General features: G+C 47.5%; 1 protein-coding gene across 2 annotated transcripts in view; it reads left to right on the top strand.

Annotated features, from left to right (window-relative positions):
• The first annotated feature begins 1,676 nt into the window (after window positions 1-1,676).
• LOC122673567 (sodium-dependent phosphate transport protein 2B) overlaps window positions 1,677-16,472 on the top strand; it is a 29,349-nt gene continuing 14,553 nt past the window's right edge. Inside the window, exon 1 of one of the 2 annotated variants that reach the window (XM_043871466.1) lies at window positions 1,677-1,918. In XM_043871466.1, coding sequence (XP_043727401.1) covers window positions 1,898-1,918 — 21 coding nt within the window. In that variant the 5' untranslated portion in view covers window positions 1,677-1,897. Of the gene's footprint in view, window positions 1,919-2,050; window positions 2,085-16,472 lie in introns of those variants that run through there. The other variant, XM_043871467.1, reaches the window with a different exon arrangement.

Raw genomic sequence — 16,472 nt, forward strand, 5'->3', positions numbered from 1 at the left:
TAGGAAGGCATTGTGAATTGAGTTAGATTCGTATCCCACACAGAGTCCACACCTACTGGGGGAGACTCAGCAGGACCAGTGTGCAATTAAGGCCCGCCCTGGGAGTCCCCGAGATGAATCTGCCGCCTGCCCAGGGCTAGAGGCAGAGCTGAGCTCCATGATCCACGCCAGCAGATCCCTATCACTGGTGGACTCTGCTGTGGAAGTCGCTCCCAGGAGAGGTGCTGCCTGCTCACTGTCTCCAAGGGCTGGATTTGAAGACCAGCACCCACCGGCAAAATCATTCTAATAAGAACAGGCCCGCTGGATTTGATTTCTAGTGCCCACTCTCAAGCAATATGTGTCAGCCCTTGGACTAAAATGACCAGCATTTGAGACTGTGGAGTAATGACCTCAGACTCCCAAGGTTCCAGGTGAGTCTAATCACATCTTCCCACTCATCTCCCAACACCAGAGGCTTCCAGTGAAGGTCTAACAGTTGACATGTACCCCTCATGTGGCAGGTACTGTTCTATGTGTTATATATATTTTAGCTCACTTTACTCTAACAGACAGAGACCATTATTCCCATTTTACACACAGCAGGCAAAGGCAGGGGAAAAGCAAGGGGCAAGACAGGACACTGGTCTCAGGCAGTTGGGCTCAGGAGTTATTGTGAGTGACCAACTAACTTTTCAGCCTCAGAGAGCCTGGCTCTGGTTTTCTGGAAACAGCACCCCTGAATTTCTCCCCCTTATGGCCAGAAAAGGAAACCACCCTTGTTCCAGTGGGATACTTCCACTATTAGTTGCTGGCAGCTGAGCAACAAATAAATTTGCTAAGTCTTTTCCTCAGCTGTAAAACCAGGACTATTTGACAGAGGAAAAGGGCCTCAGTATTGGAATGAAACCCAAGCTTGATCCCAGCTCAGCAACTCTAAGGGATCCTATGTCCGCTAACCTCTCCAACCTCCACTGGAAAGGGAGCTTGCTCCTTCCCCAAGGAAGTGAAAGTGTTACTTACTCAGTTGTGTCTAGCTGTTTGCAGTCCCAATGGACTGGAGCCTACCAGGTTCCTCTGGCCATGGGATTTTCCAAGGAAGAATACTAGAATGGAAAGTAATTAGCCTCCAACAAATAAAAATAAATGAAAAAAAAAAAAAAAAAAGATACTGGAATGGGTTGCCATTTCCTCCTCCAGGGGATCTTCCCCACTCAGGGATGGAGCCCAGGTCTCCTGCATTGTGGTCAGACCATTTGCTCTATGGTCTGAGGGACCAGGGAAGCCCTTCTGGGGGAAATGTTTGCTCCACACTTAATTGGGCTGTTACTGCGATCAGCGTCATGGTGGGGTCTCCCTGGGACAGGTCTTCTCAAAGCCAGGATGGAGAAACATGTGGCCATACCAGGAATACAGGGCAGAGCAGAAGGGTCAAGTTTTGCCCAAGCCGGGACAGGCAGGTGGGAGGATCTGGTGGTGAGCAGCCCTGAGATTTTCTCAGCCTGTCGCAGACCCAGGGCTCCACCTGGCCAAGTGTGTGACTGTCCAAGCTACCAGGACAGAAAGCATCTCCGAGCCTGATAAGACCAAACAATCCTGGCTTTGTTTTGGAAGGATTTGTCCCTGAGGTTCCAGTTGGCTTCTAAAGTCTCAACGTCACTGACCTTTTCGGGCTCAGAGCAGCTAAACTAGAGGATTCAGGTTCTCGGGGAGGAGAAAGCTGGGGAAGACAAGGAGCTCCGCTAGGTCGCCCTGGCTGGGATCTTGGGGCCGGTGACAAGGCGGGGCTCACGGCGCAAGGGCCGTCTGCCTACCGGGCGCGGGGGCATTCGCCGCGGAGCCGGCGCAGGGGGCGCCGTCTGAGATCTCGCTCCCAAGCCCGGCAGCCTCTTTCCTCGGCGTAGCCGGCTAGGTCACGATGGCCTCATTAAACCGGCAGGTAGGCAGTGCCCCCGCGGCGGCAGCAGGCGGTCCTGGAATGTGCGAGGGGCGTGATGACTGCAGCTGCCGCCGGCCTTTTTGCGCAACACCTTCCCTATATATACCAGGGCGCCGAGCTCCACCTGGGTGCCTGCTCCGGTCCATTACCTGCAGAGAGAGCGCCAGTGAGTACCGCCGCTGGGGTCTGGGCGCTTCTTCCTCCCTCCTGCCTCTTGAAAGAAACTTAATTCACTTTTAATTTACCTAATTCTTTTAGATCTGCCTCGATCCTGTTCTCAAGGAACTTGGCTGACTTTGGGCTACAGAAGAGGGGAAAAGAATTTTCTCCACATTTTCAGAATTTTCTTTTTCTTCTTTATGTCGTTACTGTTGCTGTTATTTCAACTCCAGTGACTATCCTATTAATAATGGCATACTTGGGGATTCTAAAATTAAAGATGTGGGGGGATTCCTACCACATAGGAATCAGGACAGCTAGGCTATCTTTTTGGTCACTAAGTAGCTGTGTGATCTGAGGCAGGTCCCTGTGAGCCCCAAGGCCTCAGTTTTCCCCCCTCTTTCCCAGAAGGGAAACAGCAGGGTCTGTCCTTTCTGCTGTCTTCACTGCAAAAGTTCCAGGTTTGGGTGGCTGTCCACTGACGCAGCGCCTCCTGCAGCGTGACCCCCACATGCTGCTATTCCAGTTGCAGGGTTATTTACCCAAAGGGACTGCAAGGCACAGTCCTGGTCTGCTAGTCCCATCAGCGCAGGCGGCATCAGCAAAGGGCCCAGCCTTCTGCTTGTCTTGGGAGAACGGAGTCCCCAGTTTTCCAGTGTTTTTGGAGGTAGACGCAGCAGGGTGGGGGTCTAGGGAGATGTGGGCAAGGTGCCTTTGTTTTGGGGAGATCAAACATCTCCAGGTCAGGAAGAGGAAGGCATGTGGAATGGAGTGATTTCAGTCTTCAGATTCTCTGGGTAGCTGGCACTGAGGTTGATTGTCTCTCCTATTCTCTTAGTGAAGAGGCAGCTTTCTCAAACTTGGCTTCATGGAGGCAGCTTGTGGATTGCATCACTTAGAATCCTCTCTTCCTCCCTATTTGGGTTCATCATGAGATCTGGGTTAACTCTGCTTGCTGCAGCCCTGTTGGACTTTTTCTTCTCCACACCACTTTCCTCCTAGGCTGGAACCCTCTAATCTGTTCTGCATTGGGTATTCTTAAAAAAAAGCTGTGCCTCATGGCAGTGACTATTGTTTCAGACTGTAGAGCATGTTTGAATCTCTAGCCCCTGCCAGCCAGTTAACTGATGATGATTTCTAGTTTTGTAACTTTGGGAACTGGTAGCTAGAAGGGAATGCTTTGTAAAGGCTCGGTGTTAAACTGCCCCCACCAAGATCCACCCTAAGTCAACTCAACTATTTCATTGAAACAAGTTCCCGGTTTTGGGAGGATAGACGTCTGGTTTATTGCTGTTAGACACTAAGTGGGCAAAAGTACTGCTTGAATTCACTTTAATGAAGATAATAGCTTCTCAGGATCACTGATTTGGAATAAACTTAATTCTTAGCTCTACACAGTAGCAAAAACAAGAGTAGGATCTGACTGTCGCTCAGATCATGAACTCATTATTGCAAAATTCAGACTTAAATTGAAGAAAGTAGGGAAAACCACTAGACCATTCAGGTATGACCTAAATCAAATCCCTTACGATTATGCAGTGTAAGTGAGAAATAGATTTACGGGACTAGATCTGATAGACAGAGTGCCTGATGAACTATAGACGGAGGTTCGTGACATTGTACGGGAGACAGGTATCAAGACCATCCCCAAGAAAAAGAAATGCAAAAAAGCAAAATGGCTGTCTGAGGAGGCCTTACAAATAGCTGTGAAAAGAAGAGAAGTGAAAAGCAAAGGAGAAAAGGGAAGATATAAGTGTCTGAATGCAGAGTTCCAAAGAATAGCAAGGAAAGGTAAGAAAGCCTTCCTCAGCGATCAATGTGAAGAAATAGATGAAAACAACAGAATGGGAAAGACTAGAGATTTCTTCAAGAAAATTAGAGATACCAAGGGAACATTTCATGCAAAGATGGGGGCTCGATAAAGGACAGAAATGGTATGGACCTAATAGAACCAGAAGATATTAAGAAGAGGTGGCAAGAATACACAGAAGGACTGTACAAAAAAGATCTTCATGACCCAGATAATCACGATGGTGTGATCACTCACCTAGAGTCAGACATCCTGGAATGTGAAGTCAAGTGGGCCTTAGGAAGCATCACTATGAACAAAGCTAGTGGAGGTGATGGAATTCCAGTTGAGCTATTTAAAATCCTGAAAGATGATGCTGTGAAAGTGCTGCACTCAATATGCCAGCAAATTTGGAAAACTCAGCAATGGCCACAGGACTGGAAAAGGTCAGTTTTCATTCCAAATCCCAAAGAAAGGCAATCCCAAAGAATGCTCAAACTACCGCACAATTGCACTCATCTCACATGCTAGTCAAGTAATGCTCAAGATTCTCCAAGCCAGGCTTCCGCAACACGTGAACCGTGAACTTCCAGATGTTTAAGCTGGTTTTAGAAAAGGCAGAGGAACCAGAGATCAAATTGCCAACATCCACTGGATCATCGAAAAAGCAAGAGAGTTCCAGAAAAACTTCTATTTCTGCTTTATTGACTATGCCAAAGCTTTGACTGTGTGGATCCCAATAAACTGTGGAAAATTCTGAAAGAGATGGGCATACCAGACCACCTGACCTGCCTCTTGAGAAATCTATGTGCAGGTCAGGAAACAACAGTTAGAACTGGACATGGAACAACAGACTGGTTCCAAATAGGAAAAGGAGTACGTCAAGGCTGTATATTGTCACCCAGCTTATTTAACTTATATGCAGAGTACATCATGAGAAACACTTGGCTGGAGGAAGCACAAGCTGGAATCAAGATTGCCAGGAGAAATATCAATAACCTCAGATATGCAGATGACACCATCCTTATGGCAGAAAGTAAAGAGGAGCTAAAAAGCCTCTTGATGAAAGTGAAAGAGGAGAGTGAAAAAGTTGGCTTAAAGCTCAACATTCAGAAAACTAAGATCATGGCATCTGGTCCCATCACTTCATGGGAAATAGATGGGGAAACAGTGTCAGACCTTATTTTTGGGGGCTCCAAAATCACTGCAGATGGTGATTGCAGCCATAAAATTAGAAGGCACTTACTCTTTGGAAGGAAAGTTATGACCAACCTAGATAGCATATTAAAAAGTCCGTCTAGTCAAGGCTTTGGTTTTTCCAGTGGTCATGTATGGATCTGAGAGTTGAACTGTGAAGAAAGCTGAGTGCCAAAGAGTTGATGCTTTTGAACGGCAGTGTTGGAGAAGACTCTTGAGAGTCCCTTGGACTGCAAGGAGAGCCAACTAGTCCGTCCTAAAGGAGAACAGTCCTGGGTGTTCATTGGAAGGACTGATGCTGAAGCTGAAACTCCAGTAGTTTGGCCACCTGATCCTAAGAGTTGACTCATTTGAAAAGACCCTGATGCTGGGAGGGATTGAGGGCAGGAGGAGAAGGGGACGGCAGAGGATTAGATGGCTGAATGGCATCACCGACTTGATGGACATGAGTTTGAGTAAACTCCGGGAGTTGGTGATAGACAGGGCGGCCTGGTGTGCTGCGATTCATGGGTTGCAAAGAGACAGGACTGAGAGACTGAACTGACTGAACTGAATTGAGCTAATTCTTAGCCACCTTCCACCCGGCCTTTGTCCTGCCCTCCCACCAGCTCCACCCTGGGAACAGAAAGGCAGTATCAGCAGGGAGTAATCAGGACATCCCAGCAGAATTAATTCTAGTGAATTTTTTTTTTTTATTATTATTATTATTTTTTTCCAGTGGGTTTTGTCATACACTGATATGAATCAGCCATGGATTTACATGTAAATTCTAGTGAATTTAAAGATGCAAAAGTATGCAGAAAGAAGGCGGCAAAAAGATGACAATGCATTTTAAGATGTTTCTCTTTTATAAATTAGCTCTTTTAACCCCCCCATACAATGCAAAAATTATACTTAATTATAGGATTTATTTTAAAGTAAATGAAAATTGGAAGTGCAGATGAGGGCAGGTGTGGTTTGGTTAAAAGGGTCATAGTTTAAAGTGATAGTGAATGTCTTTTTAAAATCCTATTAGTTCATACCTTCAAAAGCCTAAAAGCCATTCATTAGGTAAAAGTGAGCTGCTTTTGTCTCTCACACCTTCACCATTCTGTCCTCCAGGGCTTATTTTTGCGATGTTTAGAGGAAGTTGAAGGAAAGTAACCGCCATTCTCTTGGGAATTTTTGAATTCTTGGTCATTCTTTCAAAGTAGAAGAAAATGTATCTCAAGTATATTGAGACCACTGAAGTTAAAATACTCAAGTTTGAATTGTCTCTACAGGCTTGGTGTGACTTGAAGTGATTTATTTCTTTGTGCCTCAGTTTCCTTTCCTGTAGAATGGGGGATCGCATTGATAGTAAGGTAACAAGTGTTAGTCGCTCAGTTGTGTCCGACTCTTTGCGACCCCATGGACTATAGCCCACCAGGCTCCCCTGTCCATGAAATTCTCCAGGCAAGACTACTGGAGTGGGTTGCCATTTCCTTTCCAGGGGATCTTCCCGACCCAGGGATCGAGCCCGGGTCTGCTACATTGCAGGCAGATTCTTTACTGTCTGAGCCACCTCAAGCAAATTGACAGGAATACATCAAGTGCTTGTAAGACTAAACAGATTAATCTGTTAACAGGGCTTACTGCAGTGCCTGGCACAAAACCCCCTGGAAGAATTTGGCTGGCAGACACTGTCCGGCATGCTGGGGAATGGGGTCATCCCCCCTACGCTTGTGGAGGTCACAGCCCAGTGGGAAAACGCCTGTGTGCCTCGGTCTCTCAGCAGGACGATGCCCCTTGCCTCCTTCCTCCTCTCCCCACTTCTTCAGATGGCCTTGAGCTACTGCTGTTCTGAGCGGAGGTGGCCCAGAATAGGCCCTGGTTGGAGAGGCTCAGACAATGCAAAGCGTAGGGGTTGGGTGACTGCCAGCTGCCTTACCTTTCCCCACTGCCCAGGTCTTAGAAGGGCTGAGCAGGTTTGTTTTGGTTTCCCCCTTGGCCCTCAAGAGTTCCTCTTGGCATCCTATGCACATGTGGATGCAGGAAGTTGAGCCAAAAGAGTTATCAATACAGCCAGCTCAATTGCAGGGAGGAGCCTGGGGTGGGGGCAAGGGAGCAGAAGTGTGGTCAGAGTCACTAATCTTGTGCCTGAGCAATAAAAAACATTTTCCTGGGTATTTCCTGGGCACCAAATCGCCCAAAGGGATGACTTAATCCTTCTCTGCTTCTGGCAGGTATAGGAGAGCACAGCCCTGGGGGAAGGCGGGGAGAGGGAACAGCTGAATCAGAGGGAGGGGGATGGGAGAAAGCCTTTGGAGGGGACCACAAGCTCTAGGGACCCCTCTGAGTGCCAAAGTGCCTCCCAAGGGAATCGGCACTGGTGTCCCGGGCACACCCCTGGGAGCAGTGGCCTCAGATTCAGTCTACATCTTCTGTCAGGCTCATTCATTGCCTACTCTCCTGCTCAGCTGAGCCTCCTGAATTTGGACATACGCCGAATCCAGGCCCTTAGTATGCCTGAGCCTTTGTGCGGAGTCAGCAGCCTACCTTTAGAGTATCTTGACTGGCATTTCCAGCTATGTGAATGGCTAGGTAAGACCGACCCTGCAGAGGTGTCAGTCAGCTAGCTATCCCAGACACCTCCAGAGCCCCACTGAGCCTGGACCCGAGGTAGGTGCCTCACTGCTCTGATGGGGCCTGGACGATATCTCACTTCTTCCTCCTCTCGACACTTGGTGGGGTTCTGTGGAAAGGCCATCTAGCTTTGGAACCAGCAGTCCTGGCTTCAAATTTGACTCTATCCTTGGGCTTCCCAGGTGGCGCTAGTGGTAAAGTACCTGCCTACCAATGCAGGAGACATAATGCAGGTTTGATCCTTGGGTCAGGAAGATCCCCTGGAGGAGGTCACGGCAACCCGCTCCAATATTCGTGTCTGGAGACTCGCAAGGACAGAAGAGCCTGGCGTGTTACAGTCCACGGGGTCACAAAGAGCTGGACACAACTGAAGCAACTTAGCATGATCCTCGGGTAGCTGTGAGACTTTCTTAACTTCTCTGGGCCTGAGTTTCTTTGTAAACTGGATAGAAGACCTCTTTATCCTAAGATTTAATGAAGTCACAAATCATATAGAACACATTTACCGGGATTCACTCAGCTGTGCACCTAGATGAAGAACTTATGGGCTGGGGCAAAGTGGAGTTGAGTCTATTTGTTGTTTGTGATGCAGTTCATTTCACAAAGTGCTGAGTGTTTACTCGGGGCCTCAACTACACTCATTAATCAGTTAGCCTAATAACAGCTCTTTAGGGAGGGAGACACATTGTCCATCATTTTGGAAAAGGTGAAACTGAGGCTCAGAGTCTCACACAGTAAGTGGCAGGGCTCTGCAGAGGCAGCCCTCCCCTGCCGATGGTTCTCTTTCCAGGCGGTTTGCCAGGCACTATGATGGCAGCAGACTGAACAGCTCCCTAGTCTCAGGGCTAATCGTGCTGCGTTTGCTCCAAGTCCCCCTTTACTCGGAATCTGCAGGGTCAGCCTGCTCAGAGCGCTGAGGCTTTGGTGACTGGGAAGGCAGTGGGAGTAGGGACTCTGTAGCCACCCTGCCAAGGGCGATGGTTGGGTACCTGGTGGCCTGCATTTCCCCACTTTCCAGGTGCTGAGAAGAACATCTTGAGCTGTGCGGTGGGGAGGACAGGGAGGGGCTGTCCGTCACTTCAGAATGCTCTGGGCTGGGTCAGATGTGCTGGCTGCCTGCCCTCCGGGGGCAGTGGACCTTCGATACGTGGACCTGCACATTCTCTCCTTTACTGCAAGTGACTAGCGCTGTGACCACCCCGTGAGTGATGGTGGAGTAGACGAGTGTACCAGACAGCGAAGTCAGTGGTCCCCAGGTGTCTGCCGGGTTTGGTTCCAGGACTTAGCACAGAACCTGAGATCTGCAGGGTCTCATGTTTAAAATAGTGTAATTGCATATAGCCAATGCGATCCTCCCATATACTTTAAATCATCTTTAGATAGAAGGTTTATAATATCTAACAGTGTAAATGCTATGTAAATAGTTGTAAAGACAAAGTAAATGCTAGGGAAATAGTTGCCTGTGTGCTTCAAATTCAGCTTTTGCTTTTTGGAACTTCCTGGAATAATTTTTTCCCCTGAATGTTTTCCATCCCTGGTTGGTTGAAACTGCAGATGCAGAAGCCAAGGACAAGGAGGACCACTGAACTGGTTGTAGGAAAATGCTTCATCAGGAATGTGTCTGGAAAGGGGGATTTGGGCGAGGGACAGATGGCTGAGTAGGGGAAGCAAGATTTCTAGGAAGGAAGAGTAGGGACTTCCATTAGAAAGTTGCCTTTGCTTCTTGGTGATGCTGATTAATAGGAAATGAGGATGCAGAGAGGAATGAAGCCAGCACAGGCCTCACACAGAGGAAGGATTCAAGGCACCCTAGTTTGTTGAATCCCTTGGGGTCATATGCTACTCTCCCTTCTGTCCAGTTCAGTGGAAATGTGTGTCTGCCTATTCCATTGCTTGTATTATTGTGAATTACTTGTGTTTCGGACCATGGAAGTGTCTGGTTCTGAATTCGCTAGATACTTTGTACACCCCTTAAAAGAATATGATTCTGATCAGTCAGAAATCCAGTCACTGGGAATAGTTTAAATAATAACACCTTACTGCTGATGAGAATTTCCCAAGCCAGGGTGCTATGACTTCCAGATTGTAGCTTCTTGAGACAGCTGCTCCATCCAACAGATCTTGGCCCTACGGGCTGCATATAGTGATGAGGAGCAAGCACTCATCATAAGATTCAGGGATGACTCGTTTCCTAGTCATGATCAGTGTGGATCTAGGGTGTTCCTACAGTAAACACCTGGATGTTGACTTCTCCATTCACAGATGTCCAGCACCTACTATGTGACTGGGAGAAAATGTGTAACAGGGTTCCAGCTCTCCAAAGCTTAAATTTTAGTTGAGAAGTCAGTGTAAATGTGCATAAGAGTAGGACAGCTCTAGGGTGAATTCAGATTATAAGAGAAAGAGGTGATAGAATTACCAAATTTTCCCTTCAAAATGCCCCCCAAATCAGAGAGCCAGGTGTTTGAATCCTTGGACATTGGTGAGAAAGCCCAGAACAGCTGGTTGCAGCTCAAACCAGATTTTTGTGTCCTTCTTTTTAAACTAAGACAATTTATATATATTTTGCATTCTATACTATAATATGTCCATGCTTGTTTTAGTATGATCATTGATAACCACACAAGTTTACAATATGTGGCACCATTTTGAGGGCTTTTTAACCATCAAACACTTGATCATCACAATAATCCTTCATAGGGTTAATCAAGTGTACATCATTTAACAGTAATAATGTTAAGTCATTTAACATTTCCTTACCCCTTTATGTGTATAAAAGTAGTGCTCCATGAAATTATGTCTGTGTCCCAGCCAAGGATATGTTTGATCAGGGCCACAACCTCCCTGACAAGTAGAGCTGTGTTTAAAAACTGGCTCCGTCACTCACCTACTGGGTGACTTTGAACAAGTTGCTTGGATGTCTTGCATTCACAGGGTTTTCCCATTTGCAAATGACAATGTTCCTGATGAAATGTGTACCTTGGCTCAGTGGTAAAGAATCCGTCTGCAAAGCAGGTGACCCAGTTGATCCCTGGATCAGGAAGATCCCCTGGAGGAGGGCATGGCAACCCACTCTGGTATTCTTGCCTGGAGAATCCCATGGACAGGAGACTGGGGGCTACAGTCCGTAGGATCGCAGATCGGACACGCCTGAAGCCCCTGAGCATAGCACAGCGCTGTGTTCATGATTTTCTGCCTAAAGATTTGAGTGGTGTGTGTGTCAAGCAGCGGCAGAGCTCCTGGCACCTGTCACTCTCTAAAATGGGAGTTGTTATTATCAGAAATCAAGTACAGATACCACGGTGGTGTGTGATGGAGTTTCAGATGAGTCACATAGGAAGGACACATGCTTAGAGAAGGGCACGACTAGAGGCCTGGGGAACCCAGGCAGAGGAGGGAGAGAGAGGGCTGGGGTTGCACCTAAAGAGGTAGAGAGAAAGGTGGGGGGAGGGTCTTCTATTAGGGGGGAATACCTGGGCAGAAGCAGGGGAGAGGGTTCAGGGTCCCAGTTTTAGGCTCGTGTGACCAAGGCTGGTTTTAGAAAAGGCAGAGAAACCAGAGATAAAATTGCCCACATCCGCTGGATCATCAAAAAAGCAGGAGAGTTCCAGAAAAACTTCTATTTCTGCTTTATTGACTATGCCAAAGCCTGGACTGTGTGGATCACAGTAAACTATGGAAAATGCTGAAAGAGATGGGAATACCAGACCACCTGACCTGCCTCTTGAGAAACCTCTATGCAGGTCAGGAAGCAACAGTTAGAACTGGACATGGAACAACAGACTGGTTCCAAATAGGAAAAGGAGTACGTCAAGGCTGTATATTGTCACCCTGCTTATTTAACTTATATGCAGAGTACATCACGAGAAACACTGGGCTGGAAGAAGCACAAGCTGGAATCAAGATTGCCGGGAGAAATATCAATAACCTCAGATATGCAGATGACACCATCCTTATGGCAGAAAGTGAAGAGGAACTAAAAAGCCTCTTGATGAAAGTGAGAGAGTGAAAAAGTTAGCTTAAAGCTCAACATTCAGAAAACTAAGATCATGGCATCTGGTCCCATCACTTCATGGGAAATAGATGGGGAAACAGTGGAAACAGTGTCAGACCTTATTTTTTTGGGCTCCAAAATCACTACAGATGGTGATTGCAACCATGAAATTAGAAGGCGCTTACTCCTTGGAAGGAAAGTTATGACCAACCTAGACAGCATATTAAAAGCAGAGACATTACTTTGCCAACAAAGGTCCATCTAGTCAAGGCTGTGGTTTTTCCATTGGTCATGTATGGATGTGAGAGTTGGACTGTGAAAAAAGCTGAGCACCAAAAAATTTATGCTTTTAAACTGTGGTGTTGGAGAAGACTCTTGAGAGTCCCTTGGACTGCAAGGAGATCCAATCAGTCGATCCTAAAGGAGATCAGTCCTGGGTGTTCATTGGAAGGACTGATGCTGAAGCTGAAACTCCAGTACTTTGGCCACCTCATGGGAAGAGTTGACTCATTTGAAAGACCCTGATGCTGGGAGGGATTGGGGGCAGGAGAGGAAGGGGACGACAGAGGATGAGATGGCTGGATGGCATTACCGACTCAACGGACATGAGTTTGAGTAAATTCCGGGGTTGGTGATGGACAGGGCGGCCTGGCATCTGTGATTCATGGGGTCGCAAAGAGTCAGACACGACTGAGCGACTGAACTGACCAAGGCCAGGGATCATTTGGGGAGCAGTAAGCCATAAAGAGATGAGTACACACGATCACAGCTGTGTCTTGGGTAAGTTAAGCTGTAGAGAGAGGCTGGGCCCAAACCAGTTCAACAGGCTGCTGTGTCCCTCTAGGCAGGAGGTACAGAGGCTCAGCATGGGGAGGTGGCCCCAAGGAACCAGACGCCAGGAACCAAGTTGCTCCCAGGTAAAATGCACAGTCCTGGTGCTGGCTGGGTTTGGGAGCTGTCAGAGATGACTTGGAGACTCTCGGCTGATGATGACAGGAGTCACATAAACAGCAAAGTTCCACCAAGGGGAACTTTGGGAATGATAGGGAAATGAGTTGGATTTAAGTTAAGGTGACGTCTAAGTGCTGACAGATGTAAATGGTCCGTGAACAGTGTAGATAGGTAGTTTGGATGCAGGCTAAGTGCTTTTGTACAAATATCTGGGGTGGGAGATGCTTGGAGACTGTGGGAGACTCCCTGGAATCTTTTTTTTTTTTAATTTATTTATTTTTGGCCGTGTTGGGTCTCTGTTGCTGCGTGGGCTTTTCTCTGGCTGTGGCGAGCTGGCGTTACTCTCTAGGTGCGGTGTGCAGGCTTCATTGCAGTGGCTTCTCTTGTTGCAGAGCATGGGTTCTAGGTGCCCAGACTGCAGTAGTCGTGGCTCCCAGGCTCTAGAGCACAGGCTCAGTAGTTGTGGCTCCCAGGCTTCGTAGCTCTAAGGCACGTGGGATCTTCCTGGACCAGGGATTGAACTCACAGTCTCTCGCTCTGGCAGGTGGAGAAGGCGCCCTGCCTGGATTCTGTGTGCAGAAAGTGGGATGCTGACTTCCACTAGAGTGTGGAAGCATCTTTTCCATTTGTCTAGATTTGGGCCTTTAATCAGATAGATATGACTTTTGATGTTATTAATGCATGACTCACTCCTTCTAGGAGAGTTCCAGGCCATCTAGTCATTGAGAGGCAAGCATGTGGACTCTGGAGTCAAAGAAACTCTCAAATCATGTCTGTGACCTTGGGCCAAGTGACTTCATCTGTCTGGGTGTTCTGATTTTCTCATCTATAAAATGGGAACCACACTAACCCCTTGCAGAGTTGATGAGAGGAGTTAAGAGGATCAATTTATTGAACAGATTACTGTACAGAAATTAAGTCATTGAAGCTGCCTAGTAACCCAGTGGTTTATAAACATAAACTACATTCCTATGTATGGGAAATGGAGGCACAGAGCAGTGACTTGCCCAAAGTCACAGTGTATCTGGGGCAGAGCTGGGGTTTGGTTCAAAACCTCTGTGCTATATAATACCTAGCCTAGAGCCAGCCCTGTGTTTTCTTTTTAACCTCAGAGCCATTTCAAACCCACATTTCAGATGTGGCAGCCTTGAGCTGAGGTTGAAATTCTCCTAGGTCAACCTTGGTCTCTCCTCCCCAGCCACCCAGCTTCACCCCACTACCCCTGCCCAGGCCCAGCCTTGTAGCTGCGTCTCAGCACACCTCGGATGGCGCCCCACAGCAGGCCTGGAGAGCAGTGGGCTTTGCCCCACCCAGGGTGGTCAGCTGTACTGCAGGGTCCTGGGTGGAATCTCACCTGGGTCCAAGGCTCTGCCATGGGGGGCGGTAGGCAAGTCACAGGTCTCCCTGTAGCTGAGTTTTTCTTTCTTTTTTTAATTGGGTATAATTGCTTTGGGAGCTTCCCTGATGGCTTAGTAGTAAAGAATCTGCCTGCCAATGCAGGAGATTCAGGAGATGTGAGTTTGATCCCTGGGTTGAGAAGATCCCCTAGAGGAGGAAGTGGCAACTGACTCCGGTGTTCTTGCCTGGAAAACTCCATCGACAGAGGAGCCTGGCAAGCTACAATCCATGGGGTGACAAAGAGTCGGACACGACTCTTTGCACAAATGCACATGCACATGTTTTCCCATGTTGTGTTCGCCTCAGCTGCACAACAAGTGAATCTGCTATTTGTACACACACGTCCCCTCTGTCTTGGACCTCCTTCCCCACCTCATCCCCCCCAGGTCACCACAGAGACTGTGCTGAGCTCCCTGTGCTATAAAACAGGTTCTTCATCTTGGATGCCATATAATGGCAGAATAACAACACTTCTCCGAATGGGCGGTGGTGAGGTTGAGCACAGCTATTGGCTCTTGCTGGCTAGGCAGGTCCCAGCATCCTGTTCGGAAAGCACACGAAGCCTAGGTGCCAGGCCCGGCGCTGGGTGCTCGTGAAGCTGAAGTGAAAGAGCTGGTCTGTGCCTTCCTGGAAGCCGGTGACGGCAGGATGTTGGCTTTGATCACAGAAGTATGTGCCATGCTCTGTAGTCACACAGGGAAAGTTCCTTGGGCCAAACAAATGCATGAAATCCTCTCATGATGGGAACTCACAGAATCAGCTTCTTTCACCTCCTGGTTTTATCAGTATGAGTGACAGGAACCATACAAGTGCTCCTGAATCACCTAACTTCTGTGAGTTTGGGGATGGGGCTGCATCTCTGAAGAAAATAAAAATCGCAGACAATCCTGCCACCCCTTGTGTCCCTCATGGAACATTTCTGGATCCTTTCATGATCATGCTGTGAATGGGACAAAAATATGCCTTCTATTCACAATTTATCTAGAGCATTTTCCTGAGGTTCTATTTAGTTTGTTTTGCTAGTTCTTTATAATGGCATGCTCTTTGCTGCGTGGATGAACCATAGTTAATACATTAGTTTCCCGGTTTTTATTTTTCAGCCTGTAAGTAAGAGTGCATTTTGGTTTGCATCACATTCCTCCGTCAATGTTTACTGGGCCTCATCAACGTCCCAGGTAGAGATGTAGACATGAGGATGCAGTTACGAGCAAGACAAAGGCCGCTTTTTTGGTAGAGGTTACATTCTGACAGGCAGAAATGATTTCCGTTGAAGAAAAATGGGAAAGGAAACAGACCCAGGTTCTGGGAAACCCTCTCCAAAGAGGTGATCAGAGCAAGGCAGTACTTTTGATTTTCTGAGAAAAAAAAACTGTCCCGAGATTTTTAATTCCTATAGGTAAAATTACTGGGTCAGAGATATATGAAATATGTGTGGAGTTTAGACATTTGCCAACGTCTTTCCAGAATTTTGGCAGTGCTCATTTATCGTCTCCAGAATGGTACATTATACTTAAATTTTTATTTTTTGCTAATGTGATAGTTGAAATTTACCTCACTGTTTTGCATATCTCGGGTCATTAATGAGGTCAAACTCTTACTTTGTAATAAGTGTTTGAGCCACTTGTACTTCCTCTTCTGTGAATTGTTCATTCCAGTCCTTTGGGTTGCGTTGTCTGACGTGTGCGTTAGGACAAGAAGTGCAAGTAGTGCATGTCCCGGATGTAGGGAGCCAGGTTTCCTCTCCACGGAGCTGGGAAAAGCCTTTTTGAGAAAATGGGTTGTGAGGAAGTCTCTACCAGAGGCTGGGAAGAATGTGGTTCTGACAAAGGGTTGTTAATCTAGGCAGCATACCCTAGTAATCATTGCTACTATTTACCAGGCACTTTCTGGAAATACCATTAATCTCATAATCCTACAAAGCAGGAAGCATTGTCCCCATTTAATAGGTGGCTCAGAGGCCTAAAGGGACTCCCCTAAACACACACCCACGGATAAGGGGCACCTGTGGGCCTTGAACCAGGTCTACTATATCGTGCTTCTCATAGAGGACCCAGCGGCAGGTAAAGCAGGTAGAGTGTATACGAGCATGAACACAGACCATAAGTCCAGTAGGTGAGGTCTGTAGCAGATCTGCAGGTGAGCTGGTCCTTTCATGAGAAGCAGATGGGGTGCACATTGGATGATCGTGAGGGCTTAGCGGGACCACGAGTTGATGAAGATGAATGGCTTCGTATTCCCTTTCTGACTAAAGGAGAGAGTCACGACAGACCAAGACAGACAGAGCAACCAGAGGAGGCTCAGCTGGTGTACGGATTTGAGGCTAGGATGGGAACATAGGAAACAGTGATTTGGTTTAGTGACAGCCTGGGTGAGTGAGGGAGGGAGGCCCCCAGAGGCATGAAATACGGTGCTTGAGGGTCCACACATAGGACATACAAGCATGAATCTTTGCAACCACTGTC

The sequence above is a fragment of the Cervus elaphus genome, chromosome 17 (assembly GCF_910594005.1).
Source record: "Cervus elaphus chromosome 17, mCerEla1.1, whole genome shotgun sequence".
NCBI classification, from domain to species: domain Eukaryota; kingdom Metazoa; phylum Chordata; class Mammalia; order Artiodactyla; family Cervidae; genus Cervus; species Cervus elaphus.